Genomic DNA, 19,973 nt, shown 5'->3' with positions numbered 1-19,973 from the left:
TGAGATTACCGGTGAAGATTGGAGTTGTTTCTATTTCTTTTTTGCCTTTATAATTAGTTTTTTCTTGTAGTCTTTGCTGCTGCTAGTGCTAGTTCGTGATTTTGGAGTATAAGAGAACGATTACTCCAAAAATAACGACAGCCAATTTCTATTTTAGTGAAGTTGAGAAACTTGAACAACCAACCACACCCTCTTTATAAATCTGAAGTTTTAAACCATGATTCAGATGGTGGTAAAAGCATAAGCATAAAAGTAAAACCAAAACGCCGTTGCCGGGGATCGAACCCGGGTCACCCGGGTGACAGGCGGGAATACTTACCACTATACTACAACAACTTTGTTGCATGTTTGAAGGCACATTTACATGAATATTCATTTATGTATAGCTGTTGTTTCTAGTTCTTTGTTTTCATAAAATAAGTAAACAAGTAATAAGATTCAGAAATAAAAGAAGTAACTATGCGAAGAAATTAAGGGGCCGGATTCAACATATATACATGAAAAAAAGTTAACCTTATATAATAATGTAATTTTCAACGAAGGGGGTTCGGATAAATCAACTAGTGTACTCCAACCTCTGTTAGCCGGAAACGACACGAATTGATCAAGAAGATCTTATGATGTGTATACATGTTAAATTTCTTTTATACTAATATACATAATTCAAGCCTATAAAAGTAATTAGTTTGTTGGACCTATAGAATTCACCCTAAATTGTCTTTGGTTATCCATTTTCTAAGTGGATAATATGGTTCTTTATTCATATTTGATTCATTTTTAAATAGTTCATTATTCGACCCATTTTTTAATGGATAATATGAGTGGATAACTGTTTTCTTTTTTAACCATTTTGCCACCACTACTCATGCGTGTCAGAAACATCGACGTGAACATTACATTCCAAACACTTGTATATTATATGCAAACATCAAAATTTAGGGTAAAAATGTAAGCGTAAGAATCAACATATTGTTGTATCAGTAGTGCATGAACTAGTTACTAGTGCTAATGTAATTTCACTAGACAAATTTTAATTATATAATCATTCCATGCAATGCACACAATACCAGTGTCAGAAATAATGGCCTAAAAATTCAAAAAGGCCACACTTGAGATTTCTACCTATATTTCTCTTATGTTTAGAAAATCAGATTCAAAATTTTATACATGTATAAAAAATATTATTTTTATCTTATTTACATAGTATTCGGAAACAACCTCTCTACTCCTCGGGGTAGGGATAAGGTGTGCGTATTCACTACCCTTCCCAGACCCCACTTGTGGGATTACACTGAATTGTTGTTGTTGTTATTTACATAGTATATCTTTCCAACGAATTTGAATCCCATTCATGGTAGGGGCGTATCTAGTCTTATGGTACCGGGTTTATCTAAATCCGGTACTTTTGATGAGGAGCATAATTTATGTGTAAAAATTTATTAATATTGCAATAAATAGTAGTTATGAACCCATAACTTTAAAAATATAATGGGTTCAATGCTAAAAAACTCATATATTGAATCCATTAAATTTAAATCTTGAATCTGCCTTTAATTTATTGCATGGCATGCATGTCCAACTAGTTTGTTTACAAATTACAACTTGATTGCAGTCTCAAAAAACGTGGCTTAATCAGCTAAGGATTTCCTAGTCGAACTAGAGGAACCTGCATTAATTGATGTGATTATAACAAAGATGTCTGGCCCGTTAATTATCAATTTCTATAATCTCTAAAATCAACCTTAATTTGTGAAGGACGATTAAATTAATTTTAATTTTGAACAATAAACATTCTGAACATATATATATATATATATATATATATATATATATATATATATATATATATATATCCTTCTAATTCATTTTATGTGATCTTATTTGGTGTTCAGTTTAAGAAGGAAAATAAGATTTTTGAAATATATGGTGCCAATTTTTGTGGCTATAAAAACTTGTAACCCTTTTTTTTTTTACGGTCTCATTTTCAAATCTCTATGTTGTTCGGGGTTTTCCATTTTCATTCAACTTTCCCCCGTGGGAAGTTTAAGGTTAACTTACTTTTAAAGTTATAAAAGAGTCATTTTTATTTTAAAATAGACTAAAAAAATATAGAGTCACATAAATTGAATGGGAGGACTATAATTGAAGAATTTTAACTATGATGGAACTCAATTAAAACTCTATGGCTTTCCTACAACAATAAGCATCACAAGGGTTTTAGGAGGGGTTTTCAGGATTACGGCTTTTAACGGTTGTTTCTTTCCCATGTTTACCCGCCGTCTAATTCCTCCTAAAACCCTCTACACAGTCCCCTTACACCGGCAGTGGTTGGCACAAAATCTCCGTTCATTTCACAATGCACGCCAAGTGTTTGATAAAAGTCTTAAACCAGCTCTTGTTTCCATTCACCAATCCATGCTCAATTGGATACACCAAAACTGTAAAATTGAAGCTCTTAAGCTATTCAAGAATCAGCTCCAAATGGGTATCTCAGAAATCGATGAAGTTGCAATAGCCTTAGCTCTAAAGGGTTGTCGTGAAAACGTAAATCTTGGGTCTCAAATCCACAGCTTGGCCATTACCAGTGGGTTCATTTCATTTACAACAGTCCCAAATTCATTAATGAGCATGTACTGTAAAAATGGGCATTTCAATAAGGCATTGTGTGTGTTTAATGCCCTTGATTTTCCTGATAGAGTTTCTTATAATACCCTGCTTTCGGGTTTTGAAAATGGTAAAGAGGCATTGAGTTTTGCACTTTGGATGCATTCCATTGGGTTTCTGTTTGATGCTGTGAGTTATACTACTGCTCTTAGTCATTGCACGAACGAAGAGGAATTTCGTTTTGGTATCCAATTGCATTCTCCTGTTTTGAAGTTCGGATTGGAGAATGACGTTTTCGTTGGGAATGCACTTGTGACTATGTATTCGAAGTGGGGTAGTAATATGGCCGAAGCTGAAAGAGTGTTTTATGAAATGTTGCATAAAGATTTGGTTTCGTGGAACGCATTGCTCTCGGGCTATGCACAGGAAGGGAGTTACTCATGCCAAGCCACTTTGGGGTTTAGGGAAATGATGAAGGCAGGAGTGAAACCTGATCATGTGTCGTTCACCAGTGCTGTATCTGCTTGTGGACAGGAAAGATCTTTGGATCTTGCGAAGCAGATACATGGTTTGGTTATTAAGATGGCGTATGGTACTCACATTTCAGTGTGTAATGTTTTGATATCGTTGTACTATAAGTGTGATGTCACCGAAGATGCAAATAAGGTTTTCCAAAGTATGACCGAACGTAACGTAGTGTCTTGGACGACAATGCTTTCTATGAATGATGAAAGTGCTGTATCTGTTTTTAATGGGATGCGGAGAGATGGGGTTTACCCTAATCACGTTACTTTTGTTGGATTAATTCATTCTATAACTGTCAAGAGTTCGTTACCAGAGGGCCAAATGATTCACGGATTTTGTTTAAAAATGAACTTCTTCTCCGAACTAAATGTTGCTAATAGCTTCATTAGCATGTATGCTAAGTTTGAATTAATGGAAGACGTGTTTAAAGTTTTTGAAGAGCTCGACCAGAGAGATCTCATATCGTGGAACGCATTGATTTCTGCATATGCTCAAAATGGAATGTCTCGGGAAGCTTTACAAACATTCTTGTCAGCATCAATGGAGTTGCCACCTAATGAATACACGTTTGGCAGTGTCTTGAGCGCAATCGCCTCATCTGAGTGCATTTCTTTAAAGCATGGCCAGCGATGCCATGCTTGTTTGATTAAGCGGGGTTTCAACAGGAATCCAATTGTTTCAGGTGCTCTTCTTGACATGTATGCTAAACGTGGGAGTATCGCTGAATCTCGAGGAGTTTTCTATGAGATAGCTGACAGGAGCCAAGTTTCGTGGACTGCTATTATTTCTGCTCATTCGAGGCATGGAGATTATGAATCGGTAATGGCTTTGTTTAAGGAGATGAAGAACAAAGGCGTGAGTCCTGACTCAATAACTTTTCTTTCTATACTAACAGCATGTGGTCGAAAAGGGATGGTTGATATGGGAGTAGATATTTTCAATTCCATGGTTAGAGATTACTCCATTGAACCATCTTCAGAGCACTATTCTTGTATGGTGGATATGTTTGGTCGGGCGGGGAGGTTAAAGGAGGCTGAAATATTTTTGGCTCAGATTCCAGGAGGACCTGGATTGTCTGTGTTGCAAAGCTTACTTGGTGCATGTAGGATTTATGGAAATGTGGAGATGGCAACAAAAGTAGCCAATACTTTGATTGCATTAGAACCAGAGCAGTCAGGTTCATATGTCTTGATGTCGAATTTGTTTGCAGAGAAGGGGCAATGGGAAAAGGTTGCAAACATCAGAAAAGGAATGAGAGACAAGGGAGTGAGGAAAGAGATAGGATTCAGCTGGGTAGATGTAATAGGTAGTATTGATTGTTCTTTAAATTTGCATGGATTTTCATCGGATGACAAGTCTCACCCCCAGACCGAGGAGATATATAGGATGGCAGAATGGATAGGTTCAGAGCTGAAGTATTTGGAGCACGAAGAAGAAGAGAGCGAGTATGTGGCATTAGCGTGTATAATATGAGTTCTTTAAAAAACTTGCCGGAACCTATTAAGCTGCTGCAATTGAGAACCGTGCTGATTTTCTTGGTCACATTGTGGTTGATGTTGGTGCTGGTAGTTGCATTTTGTCATTATTTGCAGCTCAGGTGATCTACTTGTAGCAATGCATTTTGTGCTTTTCGGTGAACGATATCAACATCTGCTGATATACTCTATCTTTTCTTTTCCCACCTATCTCTCAAACCAAAAAACCCTCTCAGGCCGGTACAAAGCACGTTTATGTCATATAGGCCTCTGAAATGGCTGAATATGCCAGGAAACTTATTGCTGGAAATCCATCACTGAGTAAAAAGTTACTGTAAGTGTTCTTTTTACTTGTTTAAGCTGACCCCAACTAGTATGCGATTGAGGTGTTGTTGATTGATTGATTGATTGTTCTTTTGCCTTATTTGGGTGTCTTTTCCCTTGCTATTCTACATATTCATATAGTATCTTGGTTGTCTTCTTATTCTTTTTTGTATGTCTTCTATTCATGATGTTTAGGTAGTCAAAAGAAAGGTTGAAGAGGTAGAATTACCTGAGAAAGCTGATATTTTGATCTCTGAGCCAATGGGTAAGCTTATCTAGTTAGTCTTGTTCTTAATATTTGATAGATCGATCATGTTAACTTCCTAGATAGAGCATTGTGTTGGTATATTTTGGTCATGCTGCAAGCTTGTTAAAGTTACTCTCTTGGAGTGACGACTAAAGTTCTTTATGAAACTTATCTACAGCTATGTGAGTGATACAGTGCTCATACCTTACAGGTACTTGATTAGTTAATGAAAGAATGCTGGAGTCTTATGGGGGCTTTGGTCCAGTTTTAAGAGCATAGCACGTACATGTGTGGGTTAGGCACACGTCACAGGTTCGAACCCTTCTGCTTACAAAAGTCTAGTATTTAAGTGGAGTAGTATAGAAGGGTGGGCTCATTATTGGCCGAGTTCGGAACCGTGCATCATTGACCCGCAGGGATTTCTCAAGAATTCTGGAGTCTTGTATGATTGCAAGACCAATTCTTTGTTCAAAATCTTTAATTTGCTTGTATACGGCTTGTATACAGGGTTTTCCATCAGTAATAAAAATTGTTTACCTTATAAATTTGTCTTCATACACTAATCAATATGGATCCCAAGGGCACTTACAGAGGTCTGTATGGTTGGCGGCTAGAGGAGAGATTTTGACTGCCAAAAATTTGAGTAAGAGGAGGGTCTCCTATGTTAGTTGGTGTTTCACGTGCACGAATTTGAGAGGATGTGGGTCACCTTCTATTGTGAGATGAATCCTGATTATGGTGGGAGATTTTGAGATGGTTTGGGTTAGTGTGGACCATGCCGAGCATAATGAAGGATGCTCAATTCAGCTAGGCATTTAGAAGGCGGAAGAGAAGACATAGAGTGCAGGATATTGCTCCATTGGCTTTTAATGTGAGCTGTACGGAATGAAAGAGAAATAAGAGTGTTTGAGGGAAGTGAGCTTGATTTTGTGCATTTGAAGAACATTTCTTATCTTTGATATCTCTTTGGTACACCCATAAGGTTCCTATTTAAACTGAAGAATGGGTGTCTTCTGCAGAGAACCATTTATTTTTGTAGGTTCTGTACATTTTGGTATACTTCTTCTATACAGGAGTTCCCCCCCCCCCCCCCCCCACCCAAATTATTAATGAATTTCTTCCTTGTTCAAGAAAAATTCTCAGTATTCAGCATTTGCTAATGTTTTGTTTCCATAGTGTAGAATATAAAGTCCTGAATTTCTGCAGACAGCTTAAGTTTTTTGCCAAAAACTTCATTCTAAGATGCATTCAAGAGAATCATGAAAGGATTTTTTGATCGGTATGAAAGATTCTTTTTTTTTCTTCTCCTCCTTTTTGTAATACAAGAGTTCTCTTTTCGATTTCAAGCGGAGAATAAAATTGCAATCTTTAGAAATAGGTGATTTTTCGCATCTGTCTAAGCTTTGATAGCAGAATTATCTAGTACCCGTACTAGTGCTACAACAGATATCCGATGGAATGGTCGAGGTGCGTGCAACTCGGTCCAAACACTGCCGTCACTAAAAACTTCTCCAGTTTCGTCTATACTAATTTTGCCCATAACGACTTGGGCGTATGGAAAGAAATCACAAATATTTTTTTAGCGCACTTGAGCACATCCTTTCAGAATTTAGAAGAAAAACAATAATAAAAGGGAAAACGAAGTGAACGAACTTCATTCAAAGGAGAAACCAACTAGGAATATCATTACTTGCCTTTAGTTTGCGTACCTTAATTCTCATTTTCACTTTGTTAGTGACACAATCAAGGGGTCATTATCACTGGGATTAGAGAATGTAAGGGATGAGACAATTTCTCTCTGTTGTTTTAATTATGTTAAATTTATCAAAGGAAATGATCCTTCATTCCTAGATGTATATTACTTTATTCTCAATGTATGTAATTGGTGTAATCCATCAAATTAACTTTTTAAAATTTGATTTTGGGGGAATAAACGTAAACAAATTCAATCTCTTTTAACTTTTTACATTCCCAAGTTTGTTTTAAAGATCAAACTCATCCTCCAACTTTGAACAACTATCATTCTGTTTCTCATATTAAAAGTGACTTCTTAAAATGTCTATTTTACTCGTTACAAATTTTATCTCTTATTTTAATTCTTTAATATAATAAAATTTTCTTACTTTAATTTATGTTATCGACTTACAGATAGACAAATTAAAAAAACTTTTTCGAAACCAAAAAAAGTGAGAAGTAATAGTCAAGAATATAAGTTAATGATGTTCAATGGTGGAATAAATGAGAAAAATAAGAAATTACAATAAATAATTTACTCATATCAGCAAATTTTATTAATAGAAATCAAAACTCAATCTATTTATAAAATTGAGAATAAAAGAGAGTGAAAATTTTATAAATTATACAATGCACGTAATAAAAATATAATGGGCAAAAAATAGATGTAAATTTTATAATAAATTTGTAAAAATTATCTATTTACATTTTACAGGAACTTTAATTATAATTTAGAAAAAATCAAGTAATAACAATCAGAACACAAAAACTCATATACACATATAAAATAATAAAAATAGTAGAACTTAAAATCACACACACACCGACATAAATTATATGCATTTTAATATACATAATATTAAAATAATAATAATAATAATAATAATAATAAAATAGCAATATATTTTGTAATAAATTTTTAATATGAATATTTATTTATAATGTTAGTGAACTTAGATTAAATATATAATAAGATATAATATTTTTAATATAAGAATAAATACCTGCATTAAAATATATCTAAATAATATTTAAAAAGGTAGTATATATATATGGGGAGTCGAAAATATCGAGGGTAATATAGAGATTGCGTAGGATGAAAGGATGAAAATGACAAATGTTCAAAATTGAAGGAAGAGTTTGATTTTTAGAGTAAACTTGGGGGATGTAAATGATTTCTACCCTAGCTTATTCCCTTTTATAGCCAAACATACACTAACTTGTGAAGGAAAAATCCCAATCAAATTCTTACGAACCTTTTAAAAAAACTCTCACTTTTTGTATATCAAATGAGATTTATACAGTATAATATGGAGAATAGATTCACTACTAATTTAAGTTGAAGAATACGATTAAGAAAGACTGTTGATGCTTATTAATGTCACTTTATTAGAGAAAATTCCATTCGTTAAATAAACAAACATATATGTATAGCTGGCGAAGAAAAAGTACAACTAAGGGATCATAAAATTGTATTTACCCATTGAAAAAGTAATAGGCTTGTGAATCAAGCTTTCTAATTTATGAGATTAGAGTATGTAATCATCATCTAATTATGAGATGCCTTTAAATCTTTATACGCAAGAATCATTTTGCTGATATATATCTTAATCGTACGTGAAAAATATTGAAAATTTGTTTTTTTTTCCTCTTCTTTTGGCAGTTGTCTAGTGAGTACACCACTTTTAAAAAGATAAAGTTCTGCCAACTTTGCATGCATATAATTTTCAGGAGCACACCAAAAATAAACTTTTTTCTTTGATTAAGATGGATCACTACTTGTTTTGCTTTGTAGAAGATAAGGTTTATATAAATCTCCAATGAATAAGGAGAAGTAATCAAATTGTTAAGGAAATTTAAGAACTCGTTTTTATACCTTGAGAATAAGATAAAACGTCAAAACAAAGTGATTACGTTGCAGTAACGGAACAATATATTTACCCAGGAAAGATTGTGGTGGAATAGATAGGATTTCGTTCTCCATCGATCATTTGGGTTCGAGCCTTTAAAATGGAATTTTATTTTTATGAAGAGCGCTTTCCCTTTTAATAAATCTTATTAGATTAGTTAGAGTCCCGGTTAATGATATAAGACACTATAAGTGGGAAACATACATATATTTGTCACTTGTTTTACATCATTGAATGCGTAATGTAAACATTGTGCAGGAATATTCTGTTGTTTCGTGTGGCTTTAACATTTGGCTTTGCTTTATTTTAGGGGGGACAGATTGGAATTTGTATGCAGATCGATAAGCCAAATTCTTCCTTCTTTCTTACAAGTCCGTATGTTCAATAAATTATGAATTTAACTTATATCCGTTAAAAGTATAATCTGCTATTATATATATATCCGTGCAATTTAATCGGCTATTGAAGATGCTTTCAATTTTCAAGTTATTAATATTACTACTCCTTCCGTCTCATATTAATAGTCATTATTACTAAAAATAGTTGTCTCAAATTATTTGTCATTTTAGAAGTACAAGACAAAATTGTTTGTTTTTTTTTTCATTTTTAACCCTTAGTAATAATTGTTCCTGAAGATAGAGATAACACATAAATTGAATAAATAAACAATGAAGAGAAATTATATCTTAAGATATAAATAAGGGTAGAATAGTCTAATCCCTTTTATAATATTAATATTTCTTAAGGGGCGTGTAAAAGAGAAACACAACATATAATATAAGTCGAGAGAGTAATTGTTATGAGTAACTAACTATACAAAGTAGATATAAAGACACAAAGGATCTCCAAGGTGGCAATGATATTGATAGTTGGGGAAGCTAAACCAACTCAAATTTAACATAATATCGAAGCAACTGTAGATTTTGGTTTGAATCTCATCATTTATTGTCAACAAAATATTTCACGTATTTGACCAAGAAGTCAATAAAAAATTAAAAGTATATATACCATAAATTCAACCATTTTTGTGATTTAATTTCCTCATGATTTTACTTGTACATATTCGACATCACAAACAACTTCCTTTTTGTTTTGTGATTTTCATCATCAAATTTCCAACCATTTTTTTGGGGCGAATCTAGGCTTAATTAAGCTTATGGGTTTTCGTCAACTTAAAAAATTTTGCTTAAATTTTGTATTTGTATTAAGAAGTTTACTGTAAACCCATTTATTATTATATATATGACTCAAAATTGCAATAAAAATCTATAAACTTTAAATTTTGGATCGGTATCCGCTGACTTGAAGCCATGCAATTGCATGAAAGTTGTTTTCTATTGGTCTTTTTGTAGAAAAGTCTGAGACAATTCCAATGTTTCCTCTCCAATCAAAGATTAATTCCCTTTGGTGGGGTTAAGGATTTGGATGGATAAAGTAAACAGGATTCTCCACAACTAATTAATCCAATTATTCCTTTTCTAGAATTTTACATTCTTTCTTCTAGACTTTTAGTTATATGGTCACATACTACATTTTCATGGTCTTACATCATTGTATAGGAATTTACTTATGAAATACGTACGTGTCGATAGTATATCTGTATAACGAGAAACGTAGAGCATTTGAAGAATTCAATATTCTTAATGTAGACATTTGTCTTTTATGCAGAGACAGACAGATTTAAGATTTGAGCTTTATAAATTAGAATTCGTAATTCTATCTTAACTCATTTGATTTATTGAGTTCGAATCCAATTATTTGCACTTGTTTATGAACATTTTAAACAAATATATTAGATTCGAGTCAGAAATACTGAGTTTGTATGAAGCCATAACTTACTATCTATATTCGCGTTCATGTATATATATATATCGATGCACATAACCAAAACTTATATGTTATAGAGTAATTTTTTTTAATTATAGTGTACAACTTTTACACCATCAGGTTAAGATGGTCTATAACAGTAGATAATAATTATTATAGTTGTCCTAATTTGATAATCTACAAATACAACAAATAATCGGCTAAAATATATTGATAATGTAAAAGTTTTTTACTCTATCAATATATCAGTTAATTTCTTGAAAACAACTTCTCTATCTGAGAGCAACCTCTCTACATGCACAGTGTAGGAGTAAGGTCCACGTAAACATAATCCTCCACAGACCCAACATGTAGGAATATATTAGGTGTATTGTTGTTGTTATTGTTGTTGTAATGTATCAGTTAATTCTATATTATATGTAGCCAAGTTATCTATATAAACCCTGCACACTTATATATATATTCCCAAGCTGCACACTTATATATATATTCCCAAGCTGCACACTTATAGATATATTCCCATATTATTCTCCTTTCTTCTACAAATTTTTTTGTATTTATTAACTCCACACATACTAAGAAGAAGATGTCTGGTGTTTGGGTATTCAAAAATGGAGTACTCAGACTAGTAGAAAATCCAGGAGATCATTTCCAAGGTTCTAGGAAAGTGTTGGTTCATGTTCCTACAAATGAAGTTATTACATCCTATGCAATTCTTGAAACTAAACTATATAATCTTGGTTGGGAAAGGTACTATGATGATCCAGAATTACTTCAATACCATAAGAGATCTACAACTCATCTTATTACTCTACCAAAAGATTTCAACAAGTTTAAAACCATGCATATGTATGATATTGTTGTCAAGAATCGCAATGAGTTTGAAGTTAGAGACATGTGAGAAGAAAGACATTAAAAAAAAAGTTTATGTTTTGCCTCATTTTTCCAGGTGTGATTAGGCTTCTTGAAATCATGTTGTATTTTGTTTTGGTTGGTTTTCACAGTGTTGCAATTTTGTTATGGCAAGGTTTTGTTTCATGGTGCTTGAAAGTCAATGTTGTGTATTTAGGGATATTATCACTTTTAAGCCGCGCTATAAACTATTTATATCTGGTAGCCGAAAAAGTGTATAAAACTTGTATAATTTTTCTATATAACATACAGATATATATATATATATATATATATATATATATATATATATATATATATATATATACAAATTTTATACATTTTTCGGCTATTATTTTTACAGCGGCTATACAGTGTCATTTTTCCGTGTATGTATTTATAGGAGTTGTTTGCATGTACAAATTCAGAATTTGAGTTTATGGGTTTAGATTCTAGAAAAGGAAGCTTACTATATTCTAAATAAATTATTTTTATATATTAAATAGATTTCTTAAGATAAATACATGATTTTGTCCAAAATTACTGGGTTCTGCCGAATCCGTAAACAGAACTCTAGCTCCGTCCCTAATTGTTTGAATAGTTTGTCTTAAAGTAAATGAATTCACAAATGAACTGCAAACTGATCTTGTCTAAACGATTATTGTATTGCTACTACAAGTAGAAACAACTAGAGAGGGAGAGCTTCTCAAGTGTAGAAATCAGAGCTAATTAAGCCGTTCATGTCTTGAGAAATTGTATTATACATGCATATGGTTATTTATTTGAATTTAATTTGTTGTTGGATTAATTATATGAAGTATTAATTACTTACTACTAGATTGATTGGTATTCATTATTAGCTACAGAGAAGTGGATGCCAAAAAATAAATGTGCTTCAAGAGTTGTGGGAGGTAGGGTTGGGTATTCGGGCGATTCGGATTGGATATGAAAATTTCGGTTTGGATTTTCGATTTTGGGATTGAAGAAATGACAATCCAAATCCAATTCAAATAAACTTGTCAGTTTAAGGCCAATCCATCAATTTATGGTCAGTTTTGACTTCACCTTCCTACACTGAGATGGTGATATAGGATCACAAAGGATTGTGGTGCGATGAATTACACAGTTTTTAACTTAACATTCCTACACTTAAATGGTGGTATAAGATCACCTAGGATTGCGGTGCGATGGATAGGATTTCTCTCACTCTTAATTAGAAGTTTCGAATTCGAGTCATTGGTATGTAGTTTTTTTGATAAAAAGCGTTTTTCTATTTAATGAATCTTACGTGGTATGAATACAAATTGCTACGTACTTTGGGTATATATATGGTAGGGGTCTTGTCACGCCGCAAAACCGATGAGCGCGACCGGCGCTCAACCGAGTGAACCCGGCCGAGCAAGCCTATTAGATTTCCTTCTACCCAAACTCATTCATGAATAAAGAGAATATATATATTCGTTAATCAAACAATAAAGTGATCATGTCTGTAATACCAATTTTTTTTTACCATTAGTCACTTCATTTCAAAGTCTCAATTTCCCACACATTTTTCAAAATCTTAAGTGGAAATAGTAATTCAAACACAACATAACGCATTTAACTTCTCGAGCACCAATATACAACTCACACTATGTCTACAGAGCCTCTATAGATAAAGAAGAGTACAATGATAATGTCGGCAACAAGGCCCCGATAATACCTCAAACAGAATATACAAAGTACAATAGATACATGACCCCAGGATGAAGTGGGGCTCACCAAGTCAGGTGGGAAGAAGGTGTATTGCTATCACTGATCAATATCTCCTGCTGTGGAACCACCTGCATCCATTTAAAGATGCAGCGCCCCCGATAAAAGGGACGTTAGTACTGTCGAATAGCACTAGGATGTATAACTAAACGCCCTCTCAATAGAACAAATAATATTACAAGGAGGAATAATCATAAAATCAATGAAAGTCTCGAACAATACCAAAACATTAAGTTTTACGTAAATTCCCATATTTTCAAATTGGTGATTCTTAGCACCGATATACCATTGTTCACAATATCATTATTCACAACACCGCCAATACCACCGTACTCTTAGCACGGAGTCCGATCACGACCCGATCGGTTAGGCTGTCTTATTCGAGACATCAACCCCTTTGTTTTTTTTCTTTTATCAAAGCATTTCGTATTTCTTTCATTAAAGTACATCATAAGACTACAAAATATCGTGTAGGTTCAAATATCAAGCCTTATTATACTTGCATCATTCTAAACTTCTTTTAGGGTCAACCGAGCCATATAATCTATACTCAGAACACATAATATAATGTAATTCAAACAACATGTACAAACGAGGACAACGAGGGTGGAACCTATTGTCTGCATTAATAATGCGTCTCATTAGACTGTCCTTTGTGTTCATATATCATATTATACACTTATGTGTTTCATAGACCGTCCATAGTGTTTATTCATACAGTATACATATACATCTCATATACAATGCACCTATGTGTTTCATAAACCGTCCACAGGATTTCATAACACAATATACCTATATGTTTCATAGACCGTCCACAGGATTTCATAACACGATATACCTTGTGTTTCATAGACTGTCCACATGATTTCATAATACAATATACCTATGCGTTTCATAGACCATCCATAGAATTTTATAACACGATATACCTATGCGTTTCATAGACCGTCCACAGGATTTCATAACACGATATACCTATGCGTTTCATAGACTATCCATGGGATTTCCTAACACAATATACTTATGCGTTTCATAGACCGTCCACATGATTTCATAATATAATATACCTATGCATTTCATTATTCGTGTTTTGGCAAACTACCACAATTCATGTTCATACTATCGCTTACTTGCACTAGCCACGGGTGATCATAGGACATTAATGACATTATTATGTAAATGAACTAAAACTCATTTTATAATGTTCATGTATTCTTTCACTTCATTGGCACTATTGGCCACATATTTAATTCTCATTCTGGGCACGATGGCCATATTATTATTCCATACTCACCCATTTCACTTTCAAGCATCATCATCATCAACAACAACAACAACAAGGCATTATAAATCAATGTTTTTAGTGCACATGTGAACAATTAAGAGTCTTAGGCACATAGAGGGTTTTCACAAAATTTGGCTTAATATCCTTTGTTGAACTTGACTTGAAGTCGCAATATTATTTACGCATAACCCAATGACCCATACTTTGAACATATTCTCAAATACCTATACATATTATAGACCGTCCATAGGATTTCATAACACGATATACCTATACGTTTCATAGACCGTCCACAGAATTTCATAACATGATATACCTATGCATTTCATAGACCGTTCACAGAATTTTAAAACACGATATACCTATGTGTTTCATAGACCGTCCACTTGATTTTATAACACAATATACCTATGCGTTTCATAGACCGTTCACAGGATTTCATAACACAATATACATATGCGTTTCATAGACCGTCCACAGGATTTCATAACACGATATACTTATGCGTTTTATGCGTTTCATAGACCGTCCACAAGATTTCATAACACAATATACCTATGTATTTCATAGACCGTCCATAGGATTTCATAACATGATATACCTATGCGTTTCATTATTCGTGTTTTGGAAAACTGCCACAATTCATTTTCATATTATCGCTTACTTGCACTAGCCACGGGTGATCATAGGACATTAATGACATTATTATGTAAAGGACCTAAAACTCATCTCATAATGTTCACGCATTCTTTCATTTCATTGGCACTATTGACCACATATGTAATTCTCATTCTGGGCACGATGGCCACATTTAGTATTCCATACTCACTCTTTTCACTTTCAAGCATCATCACCATCATCAATAACAATAAGGCATTACAAATCAATATTTTTAGTACACATGTGAGCAATTAAGAGTCTTAGGAACATAGAGGGTTTTCACAAAATTTGGCTTAATATACTTCGTTGAACTTGACTTAAAGTCGCAATATTATTTACGCACAACCCATACTTTGAACATATTCTCAAATGATAGCATAATATAGTAAAATCATCTTGGGATACATATTGTACATATATCTTTCATCACAAGCTTATTCGGAATAGCCGCTTTCATAATGAACAATTCGGGACTTTACATAAATTGCATGGATACCGTGGGATTTAGTTCTAGGAGAGGAGTTTAGCCAACATACTTCAAATTCATCCCTTAATGATACTACAACGATGCACTACACTAATCAACTTCAATCTATAATAACAATATCCAATGAGACCAATATTAGTAACAAATCTCATAGGTTCATTGTATTCATAAATTTCATCGCCAAGATTACCATTCATCTTCTCTCTTATTTTTTTCAAAAGTACTATTCATGCCATGAACTAGAGTTTTATAATCCAATCTTTCAACCATTAAAACTTGTAACAAATGCTTCAAATACTTCTAACTACTCATAATAAATGAGTTTGAAGCATTAGAATTACCTATAGTAGATCAATCTTGAAAAATCACAACTTTGGTGATTTTTGTGTTCTTGAGGATTTGATGATAAAATCTAGTATTTGGATCTAAGAATGATGTTAGAACTCATGTATATTGAGTAATAATCAACCCAAAATATCATTAACAACTTACCTTGGTTGATTGGACTTGATTTGAGCTCAAAATCGCCCATTCACCTCAAGAACCCTAACCCCACAATACTCAAAATACCCCTCTTCCCCGACCTTGTATTTATAGGCCCAGATTTTTGGGTTTTGGATGCGGCCCTGGATGCTTCGCATCCCCACTTCACTCCTCTTTGAAGCTCGGATGCGGACCCGGACGCTATGGCAGCACTTCACTGCCAGCCTCTCTTTCAGACGCGGCATCGGATGTTTCGCATCTGGAGGCTCCTCCGCTAGCCTTTGGTAATTTGGTCATAACTTCTTATAGGAATGTTAAAATGATGAACGGTTTGAAGGTTAGAAATTAGACTCGAAGACCTTTAATTTGATAGGTAATACATCACATAAATCCTTATATATATGTAGATATTCCCATCAAAAATTTAGTCTTATGCGCACTCATTTGGAACTTTAGTCTATCATGAAATTTCCAACTTGACTTGGACTTAGGGCTCTCCCTAGACCCCACATCACTTATAATGTGATTTGTACACTTATTATCATATTCAATTGATATCCATCCTAGTAATAGTCCTCATCTTCACACAAAATAATATAATTAGCGCACATCGACTTTCTTAATAGCGCTTAAGTACTTCGAAATCTTTCGGGGTGTTACGGGTCTAGCCAAACTCCCCACAACCTAAGGCACACCCCCGAAGGTTAATGGCTTAATTATTAAAAAAAATACGAATTAGTCGGGATCCCAATATAAATATCGGATACCTGGTACGAAAAGAGAAAATAGGGAAAGGGAGATGTATTTTGTATTTCTTTATTTTTTTCTCTCTCATTTTCTTCCCATAAATAATGAATCCTATCCAATCCAATTATATACACAAAGTATGGGACATGATAGATCTTTATCTCTGTGTCATGAGTTTGATTTTGATGGCTTCCCGTGCATTTAAAGGACAACCCGGTGCACTAAGCTCACGCTATGTGCGGGGTCGAAAAAAAGGCCGGACTACAAAGGTCTATTGTACGCAGTCTTACCATACATTTAGTGTACCATGTACAGCTTTTGGAATATATAATCTTTGATTTCTATTTATGAATCTTTTCGTATAACCAAACAATATTTTTATGCCATTTAATTACTTTTCTTTTCTCAAAGGCAAATCAAGAAGTTTAACTTTTATACATGGACAATATAAAATTATTTGTACTTATCCATAATAAATGAGATCAATGACATATATAGCTTATTAAGCTACTAGTTCAACGAAATCCAGTATTTTGACACGTACATAAATATATATGTGTAAAAAAACAATAAATGCTATATTTAATTTAGAAAATCCTTATAAATTCAATTTTAAGACTTTAAAAGTTGAACCTGTCAAGTTTAAATTTTAAGTCTTCCTCTGCCAAGCTGCATCCATTCTCATTATTTTTGAAAAATAAGTTAATTTGAGTGAGAAAGACAATTGTTTTTTAAAAAAGTATACTTATTTAATTAATAGCATGCCCCCAATCAGAAACCAACCTCTTTGTTATGCCCCTAATTCTTAAAATACTTCTCATCATGAGCACTAGTTATATTATTATAATATTACACATCAACCCCTATAAAAAAACCCACCCATTATCTAATTTCAGTTGACATATATTGGATGAGTTAATATATTAAAAACACCAACCGAAGTGTAACAACAAAGTCATTGTAGTATAGTGGTGAGTATTCCCGCCTGTCACCCGAGTGACACGGGTTCGATCCCCGGCAATGGCGCTTCAGTTTTTTGTTACTTTATGCCACCAATATTCTTCACAGCTGAGTCATAGCTTCTAACTCCCTCTAACCCCTGTTCGATCCCTGCTCTTAGCTCAGGCAGAATTAGAATATTTTGGTTTTTTATTCGGTGTTTGATTTCTCCATTCCTCCGTTTAATGGATAACCATTTGTTACCAATGGAGAATTTCTTATCATCTTAAATTCAGGTGATTAAATTTATACTAATGGAAACCATAAATTTCGTACACAATAGAGGGATATGATTAGTTTTTTTTTAATAATGAACGGAGTTCCTTCTTCCATCCTATCCTATTCACCAATACTAATCATTGGTACTGTAAAAGTCATTTTCTTGCTTTTGTGCCTGCTCGTGATATAAACGAGTCGCACATACACCTTAGTATATGATCCTCAACGTTAAGGGCACCCCTGAAGAGAGGAGGATCACCGATTAATCTATATTTACATAACATATTCAATTTCAGGGTTAGAACCCGAAATTTTTAATTAAGAATGAAAGATTCCTATCCTTCCCCCAGCAAACTCTTGGTGATAGCAGAATTAGAATATGAGATTAAAGAAATGCTTAGAAAGGGCCAAAGGACTAGAGGCAATTTCACTTTTAGCCACTCGGCTGAAACTTTTAACAAGTTTTAGCCCACAAATCTATTATGCAATTTGAAACCAAAAACTAATTATAACAGCTAGCCTAAGGCTGGCAAGTGGGCCGGTCCAAGCCCGGGACCGCGGGCCAAACGAGCCAGGGCCGATAGGACCGGTTTTAGTGGCCCTGGGCCGCTCCTATATTTTGGGCCCGCCAGGACCGAACCGGTCCCCTCGCGGGCCAAACGGTCCCAACGGTCAAATTTTTAAATTAAAAAAAAATTAAATTTAAAAAGTAGTCGTTGGGCTGTCATAGCCATTGGCTATTTACAAAATAGCCATTTAACCCCCCAACTTTGTTTTAACCCCAAACTTTTTATAATCACACTTTTTTCCTATTTTCAACTATAAATACCCCCTCATTCTTTTATTTTTCTTACAAAATCATCAATCTATCACAATCTCTCTCTAATTTTATTCTATAATTGCTACTATTGCTTACTTTATTGTTACAATTTGTGAAAAATTTGTGAAGTTGGTGAATTAAATTCTTCAAGTCTTCAACGATAATCAATTTTCAACAAGTTGTTCGTCAATTCGGTAAACTCGTTCCAACTCTTAAGTTTTAATATATATACATCTTATATAAGCTATATAAGATGTATATATAGTATAGTATATATACTAAGTGTATAATATATAAGCTATATTCGATATATATATATATATATATATATATATATATAAGCTATATTCGATATTAAATATTGAATATAAAACTACAAGGCATTGCTTTGAATATCTCTTTATAATATTTTTGTCGTTAGACTTTCAATTTGAAATAAAAAATTTAGGTCACAATTCTATAATAAAATTTACAAGGCATTGCCTTAGATATTTTTTTAACATCCTTTTGTCTCTAATTTCTATTTAATTTTTTTTTTTAAAATCTGTTGGGCCCATTTAGCCCGCGGGCCGGGACCGTTTAGCCCGGGACCAAACGGTCCCGATCCCGGGCCGGTCCCTACAAAAAGACCATTTGGCCTGTTTAATTTGGGACCGGCCCACTTGACTCGTTTAGGCCCGGGACCGGCCTACTTGCCACCCCTAAGCTAGCCAGTGAAATAAAAATCCCAGTAGTCGTATTCTAATACCATGTCAAGTATTTCAAGTCATTTTTTATCTTAGAAATCTCATTTACAGTAATAAAAAATATATCTTCGTCCAAAGCAATTTAAAGTATAAAACTATTTCTGGCAAATAAGTTTTTAATTACACAAATAAAATAATTCGGTCAAAAGTCCAAAAAGCTGGTGAATTCAAAAAAATAAAATATTTTTCAAAAGAGAAAAACTTACTTAAAAACTCAACTCAAAGAAGAAAAAAT

At 33.5% G+C, this 19,973-nt stretch overlaps 2 protein-coding genes and 1 non-coding gene across 5 annotated transcripts; 2 read left to right on the top strand and 1 right to left on the bottom strand.

The window, feature by feature from the left end:
* Nucleotides 1-264: 264 nt before the first annotated feature.
* TRNAD-GUC (transfer RNA aspartic acid (anticodon GUC)) lies at nucleotides 265-336 on the bottom strand. Its single transcript has one exon. It is a non-coding gene; the product is annotated as a tRNA-Asp (tRNA).
* Nucleotides 337-2,017: 1,681 nt separating this feature from the next.
* LOC104121395 (pentatricopeptide repeat-containing protein At4g32430, mitochondrial) lies at nucleotides 2,018-6,010 on the top strand. Of its 3 annotated transcripts, XM_009633385.4 has the most exons (4): nucleotides 2,018-4,726; nucleotides 4,841-4,938; nucleotides 5,124-5,193; nucleotides 5,387-6,010. In XM_009633385.4, exon 1 carries the CDS (start codon nucleotides 2,266-2,268, stop codon nucleotides 4,600-4,602), a length of 2,337 nt encoding a protein of 778 aa, XP_009631680.1. In that variant the 5' UTR covers nucleotides 2,018-2,265; the 3' UTR covers nucleotides 4,603-4,726; nucleotides 4,841-4,938; nucleotides 5,124-5,193; nucleotides 5,387-6,010. The 3 variants fall into 3 exon arrangements, with proteins under 3 accessions (XP_009631680.1, XP_018622131.1, XP_033508768.1); XM_018766615.3 differs by lacking the exon at nucleotides 5,124-5,193; XM_033652877.2 differs by having other exon boundaries at nucleotides 2,018-4,938.
* Nucleotides 6,011-11,112: 5,102 nt separating this feature from the next.
* Nucleotides 11,113-11,701, top strand: LOC104121398 (flowering-promoting factor 1-like protein 3). Its single transcript, XM_009633388.3, has one exon. It carries the CDS (start codon nucleotides 11,233-11,235, stop codon nucleotides 11,545-11,547), a length of 315 nt encoding a protein of 104 aa, XP_009631683.1. The 5' UTR covers nucleotides 11,113-11,232; the 3' UTR covers nucleotides 11,548-11,701.
* The last annotated feature ends 8,272 nt before the right edge of the window (nucleotides 11,702-19,973 follow it).

This window comes from Nicotiana tomentosiformis, chromosome 12, assembly GCF_000390325.3.
Source record: "Nicotiana tomentosiformis chromosome 12, ASM39032v3, whole genome shotgun sequence".
Classification (NCBI taxonomy): Eukaryota; Viridiplantae; Streptophyta; class Magnoliopsida; order Solanales; family Solanaceae; genus Nicotiana; species Nicotiana tomentosiformis.
The sequence above is the reverse complement of the archived record's forward strand: the minus strand, read 5'-3'. Positions and strand labels throughout refer to the sequence as shown.